Below are 17,981 nucleotides of genomic sequence, written 5' to 3'. Positions count from 1 at the left end.
CAAATACAAAGGGGAATTTTAAAAATTAGGAAAAAGGAACGTACAAGAGCTCCCCCATTGTCTACAGCCATACCACCCTGAACGCGCCCGATCTCGTCAGCTAAGCAGGGTTGGGCCTGGTTAGTACTTGGATGGGAGACAAGAGCTTCCCCGCTCCCCTGTCCCCTGTTCTTGGGACTTGAAATCAGGGCCTGAGCACTATCCTTGAGCTTTCTCAAGGTTAGTGCTCTACCACTTGAGGCACAGCACCACTTCCAGATTTTTCTGTGTGTGTGGTACCAAGAAATCGAACCCAGGGCTTCATGCATGCTAGGCAAGCATTCTACCACTAGGCCATACTCCCAGCCATCCAGGAACTTTTTTGAAAGTCATTCTATAACCTAAAATGCACACGAGACATGCCAGCTGAGTTTCCACAGCCATAAACAATGTGCAATTCCATAACACACCTGCAGACACTATAATGTAGTGTTCCATGTGTTCAATAATACTTAGTATGGTTGTATTGGCAAATATGTTTAAGATAACCTGTTTATCACACGAGGTAGCAAATAAATCACAGCTAATAAGCCAAGATAAAGGCTGAATTTACCATACTAATGTGTTTTTTTAAGAAAACCATTTTTTACTAATCCATATAGATGGAAAAGAGAATGTGAAAATGCTAATCTGGAATGACCTCTGCTGGTAGCTTGTATGTACTGTCAGAGGTCTGGAAGATTTGTATTGCGCTCCTGCTATACTCATGGTTTTAATTCAAACATCAATAGCCTCTTGTTTTGAAATAAATTATTTTATTTTTTCAGTGGCTTATACAACAACAGTCATTTATTCTTTCTTGGTTGCTATGGTTGGTATTTGGGAAGCACCAACGGGGTGCCTCTAGCTTGGGGTACAGCTGGATGATCGCTGGAACTGGCATCAGTCTCCTCGGGGGGTGCTTCTTCATTCACACGTCTGGTACTTGGACTGGGATGATCCACACATCTGCAGACAAACATCTGGGGCTCCTGGGTGCTTCTTCCTGTCTGTGTGAGGAGTGATTTAGCATGGCAGCTTCTGGTAGTTCGATTTGTTACACAATGGATCAGAGCACCAAATGCATGTGGCATGTGGTCCAGAGAACTAGCTTCTCAAGTGTCACTTAGCCAATTTTCAAAAGTACATCACTAATGGGGAAAAGGGTAGCTTGTACTTTTAAATTACCTTGTTGGAGGTACCAGAGGAGGGCAGCAGGGAGGAACACACAGCATCTGAACATCTAGAAACTGCAACTCTGCTCAACTAGTACACTCTAACCAAGCCTTGATTACTTGACTGACAATTTTCTCTCACACACATCTGAAGACTTGGAGCTGCAACATCAGCCAGAATCTTAACTGGTTTCAGAGAAAAAGTTGGTGCATGAGACTAGGAAAGTCTTCCCACCAAGACTTTTTGGTCTGTTTCTTTGAGATATGGCTGTTAAGGCCATGCTGGCCTTAAACTTGAGCTTCTCCTGCCTTCAACTTCCTCATTCTGTGATTACAGGACATGTGCTATCATGCTTAGCCTCCATCAAGACTTTTACCAGCATTACATGATCCGCTGATCTCTCTTCCGCTGTCTGATCTCACCTTTAAACCCCTGGCTCCCAGGGAATAGAACCAGGTTCATTGGTTTAAGGGCACTAAGCCCAAAGCATGTCAGGAACTCCAATCTGCTGCTCCTTTGGCTGAACATTCTTCCTGCCCATATCTATTTGGCTCCCTCCATCATTTTGTGCCTCAGTTTACATGTCACCAAGGCTTTCCCCTACCTGGTATCCTTTATATTAGATGGTAGTAATATACTCCTTCTACTCCCTACACTATGGTTTTTCTCCATGGCACTTGTTACTACTTGACACATGCAGATAGTGTTCACTTATTACAGTATTACAGTTTGTCTCTTCCAATTAGAATGTGAATTCCAAGGCAGGAGTTTGATCATATTGGCTGCTACAGTACTCAAATGCTGAATGAACAAATGAATATAGGAGAAAGGAATTATGTCACTTAGGATGTAACACAAGGACAGTAACAAAAAAGGTATGATATTTTAGACATGGCATGATTTATATTTCATTATTTGTTTATTTGGATGTTCTTTTTAAACTGAGTCGATGAAGTCTTTGGATCTCAGAAGGAGATTCAAATGCATAATGTGGAAGACTTCAGAAGTGACAAAGCATGATATCCAGGTAGCATGATTATCAATTATGCTAAAGAAGACATTCCTGTTAAAGGCTACTAAGTGAAAAGGGAACCAAAATAAAGATGGATGTTGAGTGATAGGCCCTGCAATGCCCTCACATAAGCACACACAAAAAAATACTACCTACACCAAGGAATAGAACAAGACCAACCAAAAGTGCCCAGTGTTTCCAACCTGCAAAGTATGAAGAATTCCTAAGCCTGCTAGTCCATCAGGCTGGAAGAGGGTAGGGGAGAAACTAAATGATTCAACTTCCATATCAAGAAAACAAACACAAACAAAAAAAAGTCAACAAATATAACCTCCCAAGGTCTTTTTTTTTTGCCAGTCCTGGGCTTGGGCTCAGGGTCTGAGCACTGTCCTTGAGTTTTCTCAAGGCTAGAGGTCTACCACTTGAGCCACCGCACTACTTCTGGCTTTTTTCTGTGTATGTGGTACCGAGAAATCAAACCTGGATCTTTGTGCATGGTAGGCAAGCACTCTACCATTAGGCCAAACTCCTGGCCCCCATGGTCTTTTTTAATGTTGGTAATAAGTCCTGAATTATTCTTTGTTTTATTGATTTCCCACTCTTTAGAGAAAACATTCTCTAACAATTTATTATATTTTTACATGTGATTAGGCAGAAACTAAGACTACGTAAGTAAACACATGGTTGAAGGAGGGTTAAGCATGTAATGGATTTATTATTGTTTTAAAAGAATCTAGTAAGACTTCTCAGTTTTAATTTCTAGTATAGTAAGTACCAAAGTAATCCATCTAAGCAAGAGTTTGGTTGAAGCCATCAGGGAGTTTTAGGCATCCTAAGGGTCTGAGATTAAAATGCATGGAAACCACTGTACTATGGCAATAAAGATGACTTTTCTCACATCTAACAAATATTAAAAGTAAACATGAATGGCCTCAAGCTGACCCAAAAGTATCCCAACTGTCTGCCAAAACAAACCTCAATGCTCTTTAAACTTGAGGCCAAGGAATGGGATTGGAAGAAGGAGATTTTAATAACTGTCAAAGAATCACATCATCAAAAAGATATAAAAATTCTAAGCATACTGGCACACAATTATAAAACTTCAAAATACATGAGGCAAATCTAACAAAGAGAAATAGATATAATCATAATTTTAGTGGGAGATTTCAACAATTTTCAGTAGCTGACAGAATAAAACAACAGCAACAAAAAAAGCAATGAATATACAGATGACATAAAAACAAACTCTGTCAACTAATCAACCAGTTTGACCTGTCACTTGTAGAACAGTATTCCCCCACATGACAGAATATACATTTTTTTCAAATACACACAGAGATCATTTAGCAAGATACATAGTCTTTACATAATATTGGGCCATAAAACATTTAAAAGTACTAGAGGTACACAATAAGTTCTCTAACCACAATAAAATTGGAAATCAATAACCAAAGGATAATTCAAAATTTCCAAATGTGTGGAAGTTAACACATTTCTACAAAAGCCACAAATCAAAATTAAGTTTACAAGGGAAATCTGAGTTCAAAAATCCTTTGAACTGGATATTAACCAAAGCACAGCACATCAAAACTTGTGAAGTTCAATTAAAACAGTGCTTAGAGAAGAAAGGCCTAACATTGATAATCAAAACTTCTACCTTAAAAAGCTAGGGAAAAACAATACCCAAAGAAAGTAGAAGAGAAATATAGACAATGGCAGAAATAAATGTGGTAGAAATATGCAAATAGAGAAAAAAATCAGTAAAACCAAAAGTTGTTCCTTTAAATGATCATTAAGAATGATAATAATCATGTGATGGAAAAAAGCAGAAGATACAAGTTACCAGTATTAAGAACCAAGGATTTATAACTACAGCTCTTGTAGCCATTAAAAGGATATCAAAAAACTATTAGGAATAACTTTACATCAATATATTCAACATTTAGATGATATGGATAAATTCCTTGAAAGGCACAAATTACCAAAACTGAAAGAAGAAGAAATAGAAAATATGAATATTCAAGAAATAAATTCATATTTTAAATTTTTTCCCATATAGAAAACTCCATTCCCAGATAGCTTCTCTGCTGAGTATCAACCATTTAAAGACAAGATGATACGGAGCTCATACAGACAACTGGGCTAGTCAAATATGGAAGTCTGTTACAAGGAGAAGCAAATTCCTAGTAAGTGAAACTTTCTATCATTTCTCCATGGGAAGAAAGCTAAAACTTTGCTTCCAAATTCAGACTACAGGCCCTTTGCATTAGACTATAAGTACAATGGCCTAAAGTTTCACTATCACCCTTTCCCTTCCAAACTGGAGGTGGGACTCCATCTCTGTGTCTCTGTGGGTCAGGCTAACATCACATGCATCTGCCAGACTGACCTCTAACCCATCCACCCACTCACCTCTAACACATGGGCCATCCCAGGAGCTAAAGAGCATTTTCTTAATGTTCAAGGCCAACAACTCAGGTGCACACTAGATGGACTATTTTATCCCTATTGTACACTAGAGCCTCATTACCTAATCCTTTCATCGCCCATAACGTTGAGGCTACTATTATACTTGCCCCAGAAGGTAACCCTAAAAGTGAAGTTGTAAACATATACCTGCTTGACTTGACAAATGATCCCAGAAAGAGACTGCTAAAAGTGCACGTCCACACATTAGGTTTCCTTTGGAGTCATCTCTAGAGGAAATCTGTTTGTTTGCTAAATGAGGAGTTTTAGCAAAAACACTGTAAGAAATTTTTTCCTTGTAATTTTATCTTTTAAGTTTAGCAAGGATTTATTTTAGGGAAAAACTGAAGGAGAAACATTTACTGCTTCCCATGCAGAAAGTGAGAGTTAAAATCTCCTCTTCCTCCAGGCTTAATGAAATCAAGTAAGGCAAAAGAAAGAAAAAGGGGGGGAGGGCTAGGGGGAGAGAGGGAGGGAGGGAGGGAGGAAGGGAGAAAAGAGAAAAGTGGGATGTGGCTCAAGTGGCAGAGTACTTGTCTAACAAGTTTGAGATTGAGTTAAAAAAAAACCCAATACTGTACCCCCACCCCTAAAATTTCTGCTCTACAGCTTCTGGAAGAAAGTATCTTGTAGAAATGGGTAAAGAGAAGTAGCTTCTTTCATAGAAGAATTAAGTCAGTCACCTTTAGGTTTCCTATGTTCAGATCCTGTCATGGCACTAAGGCAAGAGGCCACTACTTACTATGATTCTGAGATATGGCCAGTCCAGTCAGGTTCACAAAGAGGCAAAATCCACAAGAAGCCACCCCCAGCCCCCCAGTTTTATCAATGGCCTTAAGTATCATTTCATGCTGTTGGTGTACAACAGAAAGGACATTCCTTATGGACTTGAGGGTGACTCTGGTATCAGTACAATTGGCACAGCTAGAGATTTCCAAATTCCCTGCCCCATTTATGCCCTTGCCTCGATTCCTAAGACCAATCCAAAGAAGGTTTGAAGAGATACGGTAGTTTGGGCCTCTGCCACTGCCTGGCAATATTTCCTGTGGCTCATGATCCTAACAATGAGAGTGGAAATGACTAAAGGTGCTACTTTGCTCCTGAGCAGACTTCCAAACTTATCAATCTGTTATCAGAGAAATTTAATCTTGGCCACTCTTCTACACAATATCTATACAATTCATTTCCTACTCACTGATCTAGGCTGTGAGACAATAGATCATAGGTCATAATATAGGCTGGAAAGTACGCCAGAGAGCTGTAGAAGTCAGGGAGTAAACTGTCAAACACTCAGTGATTCTGAATAAAGCCAATTCTAACTGATCTAGTGTGGCACTTCTCATATTCTAATATATGTAGTCCATGGAGCTAAATCTTTAAAATAGGCAACACAAGAGTTTCTCTGGTTGAAGTATGAGGAGCTTAGCTTAGCTGTTAAAAGTAAACTATGGGGTCAGGAGTTTGGCCTAATGGTAGAGTGCTTGCCTAGTATGCACAAAGGCCTGGGTTCGATTCCTCGGTAACACATACATAGAAAAAAAAGCTGGAAGTGGTGCTGAGGCTCAAGTGGTAGAGCTCTGGCCTTGAGAAAAATCCGAGGACAGTGCTCAGGCCCTGAGTTCAAGCCCCACAACTGGAAAAAAAAAAAAAAGTAAACTATGATTCCCAACATACTCATATGGCCCCCAAGACACTGCCTAAGAATGACCAAATTTTCTAGAGCAGCATTTATAAGCCCTTTGTCTGAATAAACGAAGATCTTCTGTAGAGTTAATTCTACAGTCAGGTAAGCCAGCAATAGAGGAAACTTTTAACTTACCAATCGCGCTATAGACACCCTGAATGTTGGACATGCCATGTGGAATCGGGGAATGGCAACATTAAAGATCTTGTCTTTAAAGTACAGGAAGTGGAAGATATAATAACCTTCCATATAGCCTGAAGTTGTCGAGAATGTAGTACAGCTAGTGTACTCATATACTCGACCTGGGCTGATGATGGGGAATTCACCTGCAGAGAAAACAAGAAACCATAGGGTAGCATTTCCTAGCAAGAGACTAAAACAAGAAATTGTAAAGACACATCCTAAGTGTTTAGACCAGACAAAACAGCAGTTGTAAGGAAGTGTCCTTATACCAATGGATCAAAAAATGAGAAAGAATTACTTTTTTTTTTTTTTTTGCCAGTCCTGGGCTTTATAGCTCAGGGCGTGAGCACTGTCCTTGGACTTTCTCAAGGTTAGAGCTCTACCACTTGAGCCTCAGCACCACTTCCAGCTTTTTTCTATGCATGTGGTACCAAAGAATCGAACCCAGGTCCTTGTGCATGCTAGGCAAGCACTCTACCACTAGGCCAAACTCCCGGAATTACATTTTAAATAACACTGGGTCTGTAAATAAGTCAAAAAAAAAAAAAAAGGTCATTAAGTACACATGTAGCCCATGAACGTGTTCATGGTAATGAACTGGAAAACCGAGTTCTGGAATAGGGGTTTAGTTCAGTGGTAAAGTAAACGCCTAGCATTTGCACGGCCCTGGACACACTCCCCAGTACCACATGACAAACAAGAAAAACTCCTGAGTTTTATAATTCTGCTGATAACAGAAGTTTATAACTTCAGGATATTATTTTCCTGAAATACATGTTTAAACCCGAAGAATCTGATGGCCCAGAAATATAGGATAATCATAACTTACCAAAAAACAAAAAAACTCAATATAAATGGTAACCAGAACTGAGGTAAATGAATTCCACATAGTAAGAAAAAAAAAATCTGTGCTATGAATTTCAACAATTTCCTCCAAACTTCAAGATTACCAATGTGAAATTTATTTTCTTGCTGTTATATGCCATCTAATTCACAGAATACAGAGTATAACCGTATAAATAGATAATAAACGAGGTACAACGGCACATACCTATAATCCCTACTTGTGAGTTCTGGGATTGGGAGAATGCAGCTCAAGAGCAGTGCTAACAAAAGGTTCAAGAGACTATCTTAACTCAAAAAAGCTGGGCAGGGTAATGCTCGCCTATCATCCTAGCTAGGTGGGAGGTATAAAGGAGGAAGAAGATCATAGTTCAGGCAGGCTCTGACTTGACCTGAAAAAAATAACTAAAAAGGAAAGTACTGGGGATGTAGCACAATGGTAGAGTTTGCCTAATGAGTAAAGTCCAAGGCCCAGAGTTTAACCCATAGCATCACTAAAATACAGAAACAAACATAAAAACAAAATACTGCAAGAATAGGCAAGGAATCTCAGGTGATCCACAGAAAGGAAAAATCAATCTCTAAATAAGTTTGCTTTAGTTTCAGAAAAGTTAGTGTTATAAAGCTACAATAATAGAATAGTAGCTTTCATGTAATATATTTGTGGATGTGAAATCTATGAAGGAAGTGAGCCATACATTTAAATCTTGGGTTACGTACCAACTACTCCAGGCCCCTGAACTTCTTCTACATCTCCTTCAGCATTTGTTATTCTCCAATAGCGGCTGGCCAACTGACAAGCCTTCTCAGGAAGAGCATCCTTTGACATTTCAATCCTGGAGAAAGGAGTGGAATGGTGAAGACATAAATCTGGTCTATCCATTTGTTTTCTTGGCTTTAAGAGCTACTGTATTAAGATGAATAACAGAAAAGGATACTTCCAAAAGAAATTCAATCCAAGGTTTATGTTAGTCATTTACTTTTTTTCTAAGTTCTCCAAGATATTGCTTTCTTTAGCTTAATTTCCCACAGAAATGCTTTCAGTCTATTATGCCTTTAACTTTCAGTGAACATCAGCAATGGGAAAGGCAACTGGAATACACAAAACCATGGGAATTATTCTTCTCTGGTCCAGCAGATTCCTTTGGAAATGATTTCTAGAATAGTATCACAAATGACTTCTAAAGAACTGAAATTCTTTCACTCATCAAAAAACTACAGAGCCTTGTCCTTTTCTCCATTAGGTTCTAAAAAAGCACAAAACAAAATGTCACTAATAACTGGAGTTACGCTCAGACTATTTCTCAAAGCTATCAGTGTCACCTCTTTTCTAGGAATCTACTCTTACTTTCACTTTGAGCATCACAGAAACATAGGTGCATATTTTTATTTTAAACATGCCTCTATCCTAAGCAGGATCTAAATTAAACAATTAGAACAACAAACATCTTTGTCTATACTTGGAGAGATCACAGGCAACCAAATATACCAAATACAATCTCAAAATCTCAAAATGCTTTCAGGTAAGTATATATTACTAAAATATTTCTAGTAGATATACATGAATCATTTGTGTATTGAATAAATGCATTTCAAGCAAAATATCCTTAATCTACTGAAGCAATGGGTTGTCTCCTGAAACAATGTTACAGCACAGAATATTAAAGTTTAAAATATTCATTTTTATATTTAACTCCAATGACAATGGCAATATATGATACACACATAGTACTTAATACATTTTTTAGACTTTTAAATTAAATATAGTCAGATGAAATTTGAAAGCATAGTTTTATGTTTGGTAATTTGACAGCTTCAAGAACACATTAAAACTAAAATAGAGCTTTGATGATTAAGACTTAGTGGCCCCTACTTCCCAAAATATGGGATACAACTTTATACCTTGTGCATATGCAAAAAATAAGTGAGCTGATGGCTCACATCTGTAAATCCCAGCTACTCAGGTGGCTGAAATCAGCAGGAAGATTGTGATTTGAAGCAGGCCAGGCGGAAAAGTCTGTGAGACTCTTATCTCCAAATAATCACCAGGAAACTAGAAGTGGCACTGTGACTCAAAGTGGTAGAGTGCTAGCCTTGAGCAAAAGAGCTCAGGAACAGTGCCGTGACCAACCAAAAGAAGGGGAGAGAGGGAGAGAGGAGAAAATGGCCCCTGTCTTGAAGACTAGGCACCCTGTTGGTGGTGCTATTGAGAACTGATTGGATCATGAGGATGCTAATGTCATTAAGGAATAGATTTAAAATCATAGCTGAGTAGACGGTTAGCAGATTCAGAGGGGAGGGCATGCCTTTGAAGACTGTATCTTGTCCCTACCCCCTTGCTGTATTTCTCCTTCTTGGCTACCATGAAGTGAACATTTACACTCGGCCACACATTCCCACCACCATGATGATCTGCTCCTCAATTTACAGGCCCCGATGCAACAGAGCCACATGACTATGGATGAAAGTTCTGAAATCATGAACCAAAATGTATCTTTCTGTCACTGAGTTTATTTTCTCCAGTATTTTGTCACAGTAACAGAAACCAACTCACTTAGCAACCTCACAGTAAGGTACCTCACACCTATAATCCTGGTTACGTAGGGAACTGAGTCTTGGAGGATCTCAGTTTGAGGTCATGTAAGAATTTCAAGAGATCCCCTTCTCAACCAACAGCTGATTGTGATGGCATTCATCCAGCATCCCAGCTGAAATCAGAGGATCAAAGTTCTAGGCTATCACAAGCAAAAGAAGTTTGAGACTCCCATTTCAAAGAAGAGGCTGGGTATGGTGGTGCACACTTGTCATTTCAGCTACTTCAGCAAGCATAAAATAGGATATTAGTCTAAGCTCCAGAAAAAAATAAAGATCCTTTCTAAAAGAAAAAGCAATGCACAAAAAGAACGTGAAGCATGGCTGAATAGTAGAGCAGCTAAGCTATGACTATATCATTTAAAAATAAAACCAAAAACAAATCCTCACCTGATTCGGTACGTGAAGAAATAGTGAGGTGGGTGTATAGAACTGAGTTCTGGCAGAAAGGACGTGGAAACTGACACTGTAATATCCCCTGTTGTTGCTACACACTCTGGATCATGAATGTATCTAGTAATTAAAAGAAACATTTAAAATCAGGCAACTCCCCAAAGATAAAATGTTTAAAGATGTAATTTAAGTAAACAATGGTGCATTGCAACTTTAAATCCTATTTGTAGATAATCCCACTAAAGATAGACAATTACAATTACACTAGAAAAGTGATGATTCTGCAATAATGACAGCAATCAAGGATCTATGGTCAGTGGTCCAAACAATGGATAGAAACTAGAAAGAGGTTATTTCATCTTTAGACCTACGAAAGCTTGACAAACATCTGAAAACCCAAACTATCTGTTAAAATGATGTCTCTGACTCTGCCTAAGTATATTTAAACCCATAATTAGTCCTGCCTTTAATCTAGAAGCCTTTAACGTATAATTAATCTATTATTTCAGCCACAAAGGCTACTGAGAACTAATATCACCTCTAGGACTAATTACAACACCTGAATGTTCTATTAACAAAGCCAGGTGTTGTGGCTCACACCTGTAATCCTAGCTACTCAAGAGGCTGAGATCTGAGAAGGTTCAAAGCCAGCCCGGGCACTAACGTACTAAAGTCCATGAGACTCTTTATTTCCAATTAACAACCAGAAAACCAGAAGTGGTGCTATGGCTCAAGGGGTAGAGCAGTAGCCTTTAGCTCAAGAACTCAGGGACAGCACCTAGACCCAGAGTTCAAGTCCCACGACTTGAACTCAAAAAATAAAAAAAGATAAATAATATTGGCCAGGAATTATTAGCTGCTGACTTGTTACTGCTTAAGTCAAACAATTGACAATCTTTTTTTCTCCACAAGGAGGAACAACGTAGCTACTACCAAACCATAGATTTAAAATCAAAGTCATTTGTTGCTCTTGATTTATCAAGGTAAGGGAAAAAGATGCTAGTTGGTTAAGTGCTTAGACATTTTGACTTTAGTGAGAATAAAGGAGATTTTAAAATAAGAGGTTCTGTTATTAGTCTTTTGGGGAGACTTCATCTCACATACTGTGATGGACAACTTTTTGTGAATTATACCCCAAAAAGTCCTAAATGAAATACCTGAAAATTTGGTCTCTGATGATGGGGAAGCTGCCAGATACAACATTATTGACGTAGGAGGTAAACCAGTCAGTGAAAGTAGCACCTACAATCCAGAAAGAAGAAAATGAGCAAAGAACAAATCGTTTCTGTAAAATATGCACACAAGATGATGAATTATAATCTTTCCATGCTTAAAATATTCTAGAATTCTTCTAATCTCAACCAGTTCAGTTTCTATTTTCAATTTTATCTACCTTAATCCTTCCTTAGTGTTCTCCCAACTCACATCAGAGACTCCAATAGCTACCTTCAAAACATTTTTTCTAGTACAACAATAAGTATCTTCTGTTCATAGTCCCTAATTCATTTGTTTTCTGTTCAAGATTCTAGTTTGAAGATGTAAACAAAGACACCTCCTGCAGACCCTCACCTTTTTTTTAAATTTTTTTTTGCCAGTCCTGGGCTTGAGCTCAGGGCTTGAGCACTGTCCTTGGACTTTCTCAAGGCTAGAGCTCTACCACTTGAGCCTCAGCACCACTTCTGGCTTTTTTCCATGTATGTGGTACTGAGGAATCAAACCTGGGGTCTTCATGCATGCTAGGCAAGCCCTCTACCACTAGGCCAAACTCCCAGCCCCTTAATTTTGTTTTTAATTTTGTTTTGTTTTTTTCTTTTGTCGGTCCTGGGGCTTGAACTCTGGGCCTGGACGCTGTCCCTGAGCTCTTCTGCTCAAGATTACTGCCCTACCCCTGGAGCCACAGCCTTACTTCCTCTCACCTTTAAAAAAAAAAAATTAAAATACTGCTGGGGATTAAACACATACTTTACCACTGAGTTATAGCAAGTATCCCTCACTACTATTACTATATGACGATATTTTGTGTCAGAAATGCCTTTAAAAAGCCAGATAGTCAGAAGCTGTTAAGTGGGTAAAAGTTAAGTAAGAGGAGATAGGACAGCTAGCAAAAGAGTGAACCATGCCTGCATACTAACCTAAAATTCATTAAAATGTAAGAAATATTCTTCCATGACTAGGGAAAGCTAGTTGTGGGAAGAAGTTATGAAGCATGCAGTTTATACTGGTGACAAAGATTGCTGTTTCTGGGCCTGGAATCTGGCCAAATGGTAAAAACGTTTGCCTAACATGCTGAAGACACGGGTTCGATTCCTCAGTACCACATACATAGCAAAAAGCTGAAAGTGGTGCTGTGGCTCAAGTGGTAGAGTTCTAGCCTTGAGAAAGTCCAAGGACAGTGCTCAGGCCCTAAGTTCAGTCCCTAAGAATGGCAAAAAAAAAAAAAAAAAAAAAAAAAAAATTGCTGTTTCTGGGCCAGGAGTTTGGCCTAGCGTGGTTGAGTGCTTGCCTAGCATGCACGAAGACCCGGGTTCGATTCCTCGGTACCACATACGTGGAAAAAAGCCAGAAGTGGTGCTGAGGCTCAAGTGAGAGAGCTCTAGCCTTGAGAATGTCCAAGGACAGTGGTCAGGCTCTGAGCTCAAGTCTAGGACCGGCAAAAAGGAAAAAAAAAAAAAAACAACAAAAAAAAACAGATTGCTGTTTCTTAAGTCTCTAATATATAATATCTTACTATTCAATCATTTGACACAAAAAATAAAAACATGAAGTTCCTTTAGGTAACTACTTGTTTAACTTAGTATTAATATGCTCAATAAACAATGCACACACGTGTTAAAAGAATTATATGCACACTGCAATTCAAGAAGAGGCCTAAGAATATAAGATTGTGCAACTTACGCTTTTTTAAAATAGAAACAATACTCAAAACAGAAGAGCTTTTCCAATGAGAACATAGAGGCTACTTTACAAGCCAGAAAACTTTACCAAATCTAGACCTAAGAGTGTTGGCTGCTCAACTAACTGAAGTTTTACGAATTCCTTTTTTTTTTAATCAGGAGGAAAAAGGGAAAAGAATAACTTTTTTCCCTACCTATGATAAACATGTCAATAGCAGCTGGATTCCGAGCCATTTGGTCCTAGAAGAGAAAAAAAAAAAAAAGCAACTAATACATTTCTCATTGTTCATTACTTTCATCTTTTTCTGAAACAAAGCAAAACATAAAAATAACATATGGGTTCCAATCGGCATTCAGCCCTCACTCTTCAGATCCTGCTCCTAAAAATCGAGCTCTATGTTTAGGACTTTCCTTTAGGGTTGTTAGAAGATAACCAGACACTTGTCCATAAGATAAAATTACAAAAAGCTATCACTGCTATAGTAAATTAAGAAATTATCCCTTATGGGGCCGGGAGTTTGGCCTAGTAGTAGAGTGCTTGCCTAGCATGCACAAAGACCCGGGTTCGATTCCTCGGTACCACATACATAGAAAAATGCCGGAAATGGTGCTGAGGCTCAAGTGGTAGAGCTCTAGCCTTGAGAAAGTTCAAGGACAGTGCTCAGGCCCTGAGCTCAAGCCCAGGACTGGCAAAAAGAAAAAAGAAAAAAGAAAAAAAGAAATTATCCCCTACATTTTGTACTTCGTTATGTAAATTTTGCACAGGAGTTTTTGACATAAAAATTTCATTTTAGTTTTGTGCATGCACTAATAAGACTGGTTGCTTAATTTAAACGGTGTGTATGAGACTTTACTTGTGTTAACTTTTAAAAACTTTTGTTTCATATGTAAATTTCTTTTTTGTAAATTCATTTTTCAGGGATTAAACATTATGTTAGCAAGTGCCTAAAAAATGTGAAACAGTTTACATATGTCAACTGTAACAGAAGGTCCCAAATGGGTTCATTTTCCTAATAGTTTATTTTGAAGAAAGCCATAAAGATGCTTCAAGCTATCTCACTATGCACATTATACTTGTACTGGTTTTGTGCAGTTTATCTACTTTGTTAGTGGAGTATTTTTTGTATACAACCTGTTACAATTCTGTTTCTTAAATTGAGCCTAAGAATGGAATTGATGGGAAATATACAGTATATATTAATAATGTATATGGTGTTTAAAGAATGGTAAGCATTAATTTCATTGTTCATTGTTAATGAAGGTTTTCTTCAATAAATTTATCTTAAATTTGTGTTTATACAGAAAAAAAAAAAGAAAAAAGAAATTATCCCTCAAGAACACAATAAAAGCTGGGTGCAGTGGCTTACACCTGTAATCCTAGCTTTGACGAGGTTGAGATTTGAAAATCACGGTTCAAAGCCAGCCTGGGCACCAAAGAACGTGAGACTCTTAGTGGGGCTGTGGCTCAAGGGGTAAGGTGGTGGTAGCCTTGAGCTGAAGAGCTCAGGGACAGCACCCAGGCCCAAGAATTCAAGCCCATGACCCACCCCAAAAAAAAAAAAAAAAAAGAAAAAAGAACACAATCAAAAGCTAAAGGAATAAAATATGTAGTTTGTCATGTTATAAGAAAGGATTTTGAATTCAGAATCAAGCCGGGCGCTGGTGGCTCATCTTTGTAATCCTAGCTACTCAAGAGGCTGAAATTGGAGGATTGCAGTTCAAAGCCAGCCTATGCACTCAAGTCCGTTATACTTATCTCCAATTAATCTTCAGAAAACCAGAAGTGATGCTATGGCCCAAAGGGTAGGGCAGTAGCTTTGAGCTGAAGAGCTCAAGGAGAGCGCCCAGGCCCAGAGTTCAAGCCCCACCAGGGGGAAAAAAATTTCAGATCAAGAGACTCAAATACAGCAGTACCCACTGTTTGTCCAAAGGTGACATTTTCTTTCACCGTTTCATACTTTAAGCAAGAACATTAACTCTCTAGTAATGAAAATGTATAATGCTCCAAACTTACTCTATAACAATGGAAAGAAAATGCACATATTTATATGATCCATCAGAAAGTATCCTGAAGTCACAAATACATTCCTACTTACTGGACATTGGTAGAAAACTTCATTTTTGTTTCGACCCTCTGCAGCTTCCACAGCTATGTACTGACTCAAACCAGTATGTATGCAAAATGTTAAGGGGAGACAGTATTTCAGTCCCTGTCTCTGCTGGAATCCCCCAGCAGCCGTATCGACATCTAACAAATCTTCAGAACGATAGTGATTTGACAGCGCCATACTTCCCAACAATCTGAGGAGAAAATACACACAAAACATATCAATAAACATCTGTGCCTTACCTTTGCCATGCACAATTCATACTGACAATGTCCTAAGCAATGCTAGACACCTAGCATGTCTAGCATTTTTCACTGAGATTAGGTCTCACAAATTTTTTGCCATGAGTGACCTCAAAGCACTGATCCTTTTTCTCCTAAGTATCTAGGACTGTGTGAACCATTGAACCCAGTCAGACCTTAATCATAAAGATGTATTGGTAGAAGTGATACTGCAACATTTATTTTGGCAAAACATAAATCTAGCCATAGATATTCTCTTCTGGGTTATTATAAAGAAGGGGAAAGTCCTATGTTCTTGTAATGTATCAAGGATAATTACGATGTACTTTCTAGAAGAAAATAACTTGCATCATTAAAATATAATAATATTGAGCATTTTACCCAGGAACGACCAACTTCTGCCCATTGTGGATACGGTATGAACACCGATAATCATCAGGAAGCTTGCAACCAATCTGAGCTTCAACTGCATCTAGGTCTTCCTCACGAGCACCCTCTGCAAATGCAAACCACACAGAGAATGAGACACACTGAGCCTCATATCTAACCACCTACCAGCTAAGCAGTGCAAGAATCACAGCCAAGTGAGTTCTGTCCAAAACAGAATGCTATGGTGAAGAGAAAGTAATTGAAAGTCATATGAAGCCCAGAGAAAAGCAAAGATCTTGGGTTTCTTTCAACAGGGAAACACTGTAAATTGCAAGGAGGATGATTAGAAAATCCTATCTAGACAAAGCATTAGAAAATAAAGTCAAGCACAGAAATGTTAAAGGGAGTCAGAAAGGAGAAAAACATAATTAACTTACAAGTAAGGCTGAAATTTTAATTTTCAACAAAAACAACAGAAGTCACAAGAATGATCAGTCTCTTCAAAGCAGTGGGAGAAAAATCACTGCTGATTAGAATTTTATATCCAGTGAATACATCCATAAACAGTGTAGATGAAATAAATCTGGAAAGGCTGGCAGTGTACCTCAAGTGGTAGAGTGCGTGCCTAACCAACACAGGGCATGGCTTCAGCTGCCAGCGAAGAAAAAGGAGGAGGCAGGGGAAGAGAGAGTATGGAGAGAAGAAGGGAGGAAACAAAAAAACAACCAGGCAACATTCAACAGCGGCAATCCCTCACGAAAGGAAATAATGAATTCTTCAGCTAGGAAAATGAGGCTATAGGAAGGAAGAAAAAGATACCAAAAAAAGAACTTAAAAATCTAAAACAATGTCAAATACATAGAAAATAATAAAGTTTTCAGGAATATGTTGAAAATCAAAACCATAAAATATAAAATGACTTGGGATATATCTCACTTGCCGAACATGTGAGGCCCTGGGTTCAATCCATAGCACCCTCCCTATCTACCGAAAGAGATATAATTTAAGAGGCAGCAGTGAGACCATTAGAATTAAGGTATTTTAATATTCTTTCATTTACAAGAGTGAAAACTGTCCAGCCCTTGGGCCACCTAAGGTCTGTGAAATCATTTTGTACGTGAGAGTACAAACAAAACAAAACAAAAAAAGCCCCACAAAACCATATACAACAGACACATCTAAAAATAGATGCAGGGAAAAAAAAACTAGATCGGCTCAATTAAAGTCAGACTCTAAAGCAAAACTTTATTAGAGTTAATACTGGGCATTTATAATGACAAAAAGGCTAAACTTGCTATACAGATAAGATTTTTTTCATTTAACAACATACACACGGCCAGGAGTTTGGCCTAGTGGTTAAAGTGCTTGCCTAACAACATACACACATATAATGTGACAGAACTAAAATGGCAAAAGATATTTATATATATCTACAAGAAGAGGTACATGGGTTGTAGTCGCTTAAAATAACCTTTAGTATTTTTTTCTCTTTCTTTCTTTCCTTCATTTTTTCTTTCTTTTTTCTTTCTCAACCCTAGGGCTTAAACTCAGGGCATGGGCATTATCCCTGGGCCAGGGAGCCACAGCTCCACTTCTGGCTTTTTAGTGGTTAAGTGGGGCTAAGAGTTTCATGGACTTCCCTGCCCAAGCTGTCATCAAACCACAATTCTAATGTTTTAGCCTTCTGAGTAGACAAGATTACAGGTGTGAACCACTAGTGTCTGGCTAATTTATTTTTTAAATATGTGTGAGGACAGTTTGAACAGGGCAAGGTTTTCTTAAGTACCTCTCCCATGTAGACAAGCACCTGGCCCCTTTACTGTAGGCTCAGCTGAGGGGAGGTGAGTAGGCTGGGCCCACCTCCCAAGGAAATTGAGCCAGGATACAGATACATTATTTGTCTCTGTGGGTCTGAAGTCCAGATATGACTTAACCTGATCCTCTGCACAAGTATCATAAGACTGAAATCTAGTGTAAACAACACAACTTTTGCTTGGTATT

At 38.5% G+C, this 17,981-nt stretch overlaps 1 protein-coding gene, 1 long non-coding RNA gene and 1 other non-coding gene across 4 annotated transcripts in view; all 3 read right to left on the bottom strand.

Annotated features, from left to right (window-relative positions):
* Positions 1–17,981, bottom strand: part of Fbxo3 (F-box protein 3) — a 32,378-nt gene that overhangs the window by 1,146 nt on the left and 13,251 nt on the right. Inside the window, exons 4-11 of one of the 2 annotated variants that reach the window (XM_090347903.1) lie at positions 15,993–16,107; positions 15,358–15,562; positions 13,456–13,501; positions 11,525–11,609; positions 10,365–10,487; positions 8,103–8,218; positions 6,492–6,682; positions 787–1,028 (exon numbers count right to left, since the gene is read on the bottom strand). In XM_090347903.1, coding sequence (XP_090204029.1) covers positions 846–1,028; positions 6,492–6,682; positions 8,103–8,218; positions 10,365–10,487; positions 11,525–11,609; positions 13,456–13,501; positions 15,358–15,562; positions 15,993–16,107 — 1,064 coding nt within the window. In that variant the 3' untranslated portion in view covers positions 787–845. Of the gene's footprint in view, positions 1–786; positions 1,029–6,491; positions 6,683–8,102; positions 8,219–10,364; positions 10,488–11,524; positions 11,610–13,455; positions 13,502–15,357; positions 15,563–15,992; positions 16,108–17,981 lie in introns of those variants that run through there. The other variant, XM_090347904.1, reaches the window with a different exon arrangement.
* Positions 3,343–5,592, bottom strand: LOC150052991 (uncharacterized). Its single transcript, XR_016538058.1, has 2 exons — positions 4,823–5,592; positions 3,343–4,193 (listed from the first exon to the last, which is right to left on the bottom strand). It is a non-coding gene; the product is annotated as an uncharacterized LOC150052991 (long non-coding RNA).
* LOC150052990 (small Cajal body-specific RNA 21) lies at positions 17,724–17,860 on the bottom strand. Its single transcript, XR_016538179.1, has one exon.

This window comes from Megascapheus bottae, chromosome 16 (assembly GCF_031878675.1).
Source record: "Megascapheus bottae isolate mThoBot1 chromosome 16, mThoBot2.hap1, whole genome shotgun sequence".
NCBI classification, from domain to species: domain Eukaryota; kingdom Metazoa; phylum Chordata; class Mammalia; order Rodentia; family Geomyidae; genus Megascapheus; species Megascapheus bottae.
This window is presented reverse-complemented; position numbering and strand designations above follow the sequence as displayed.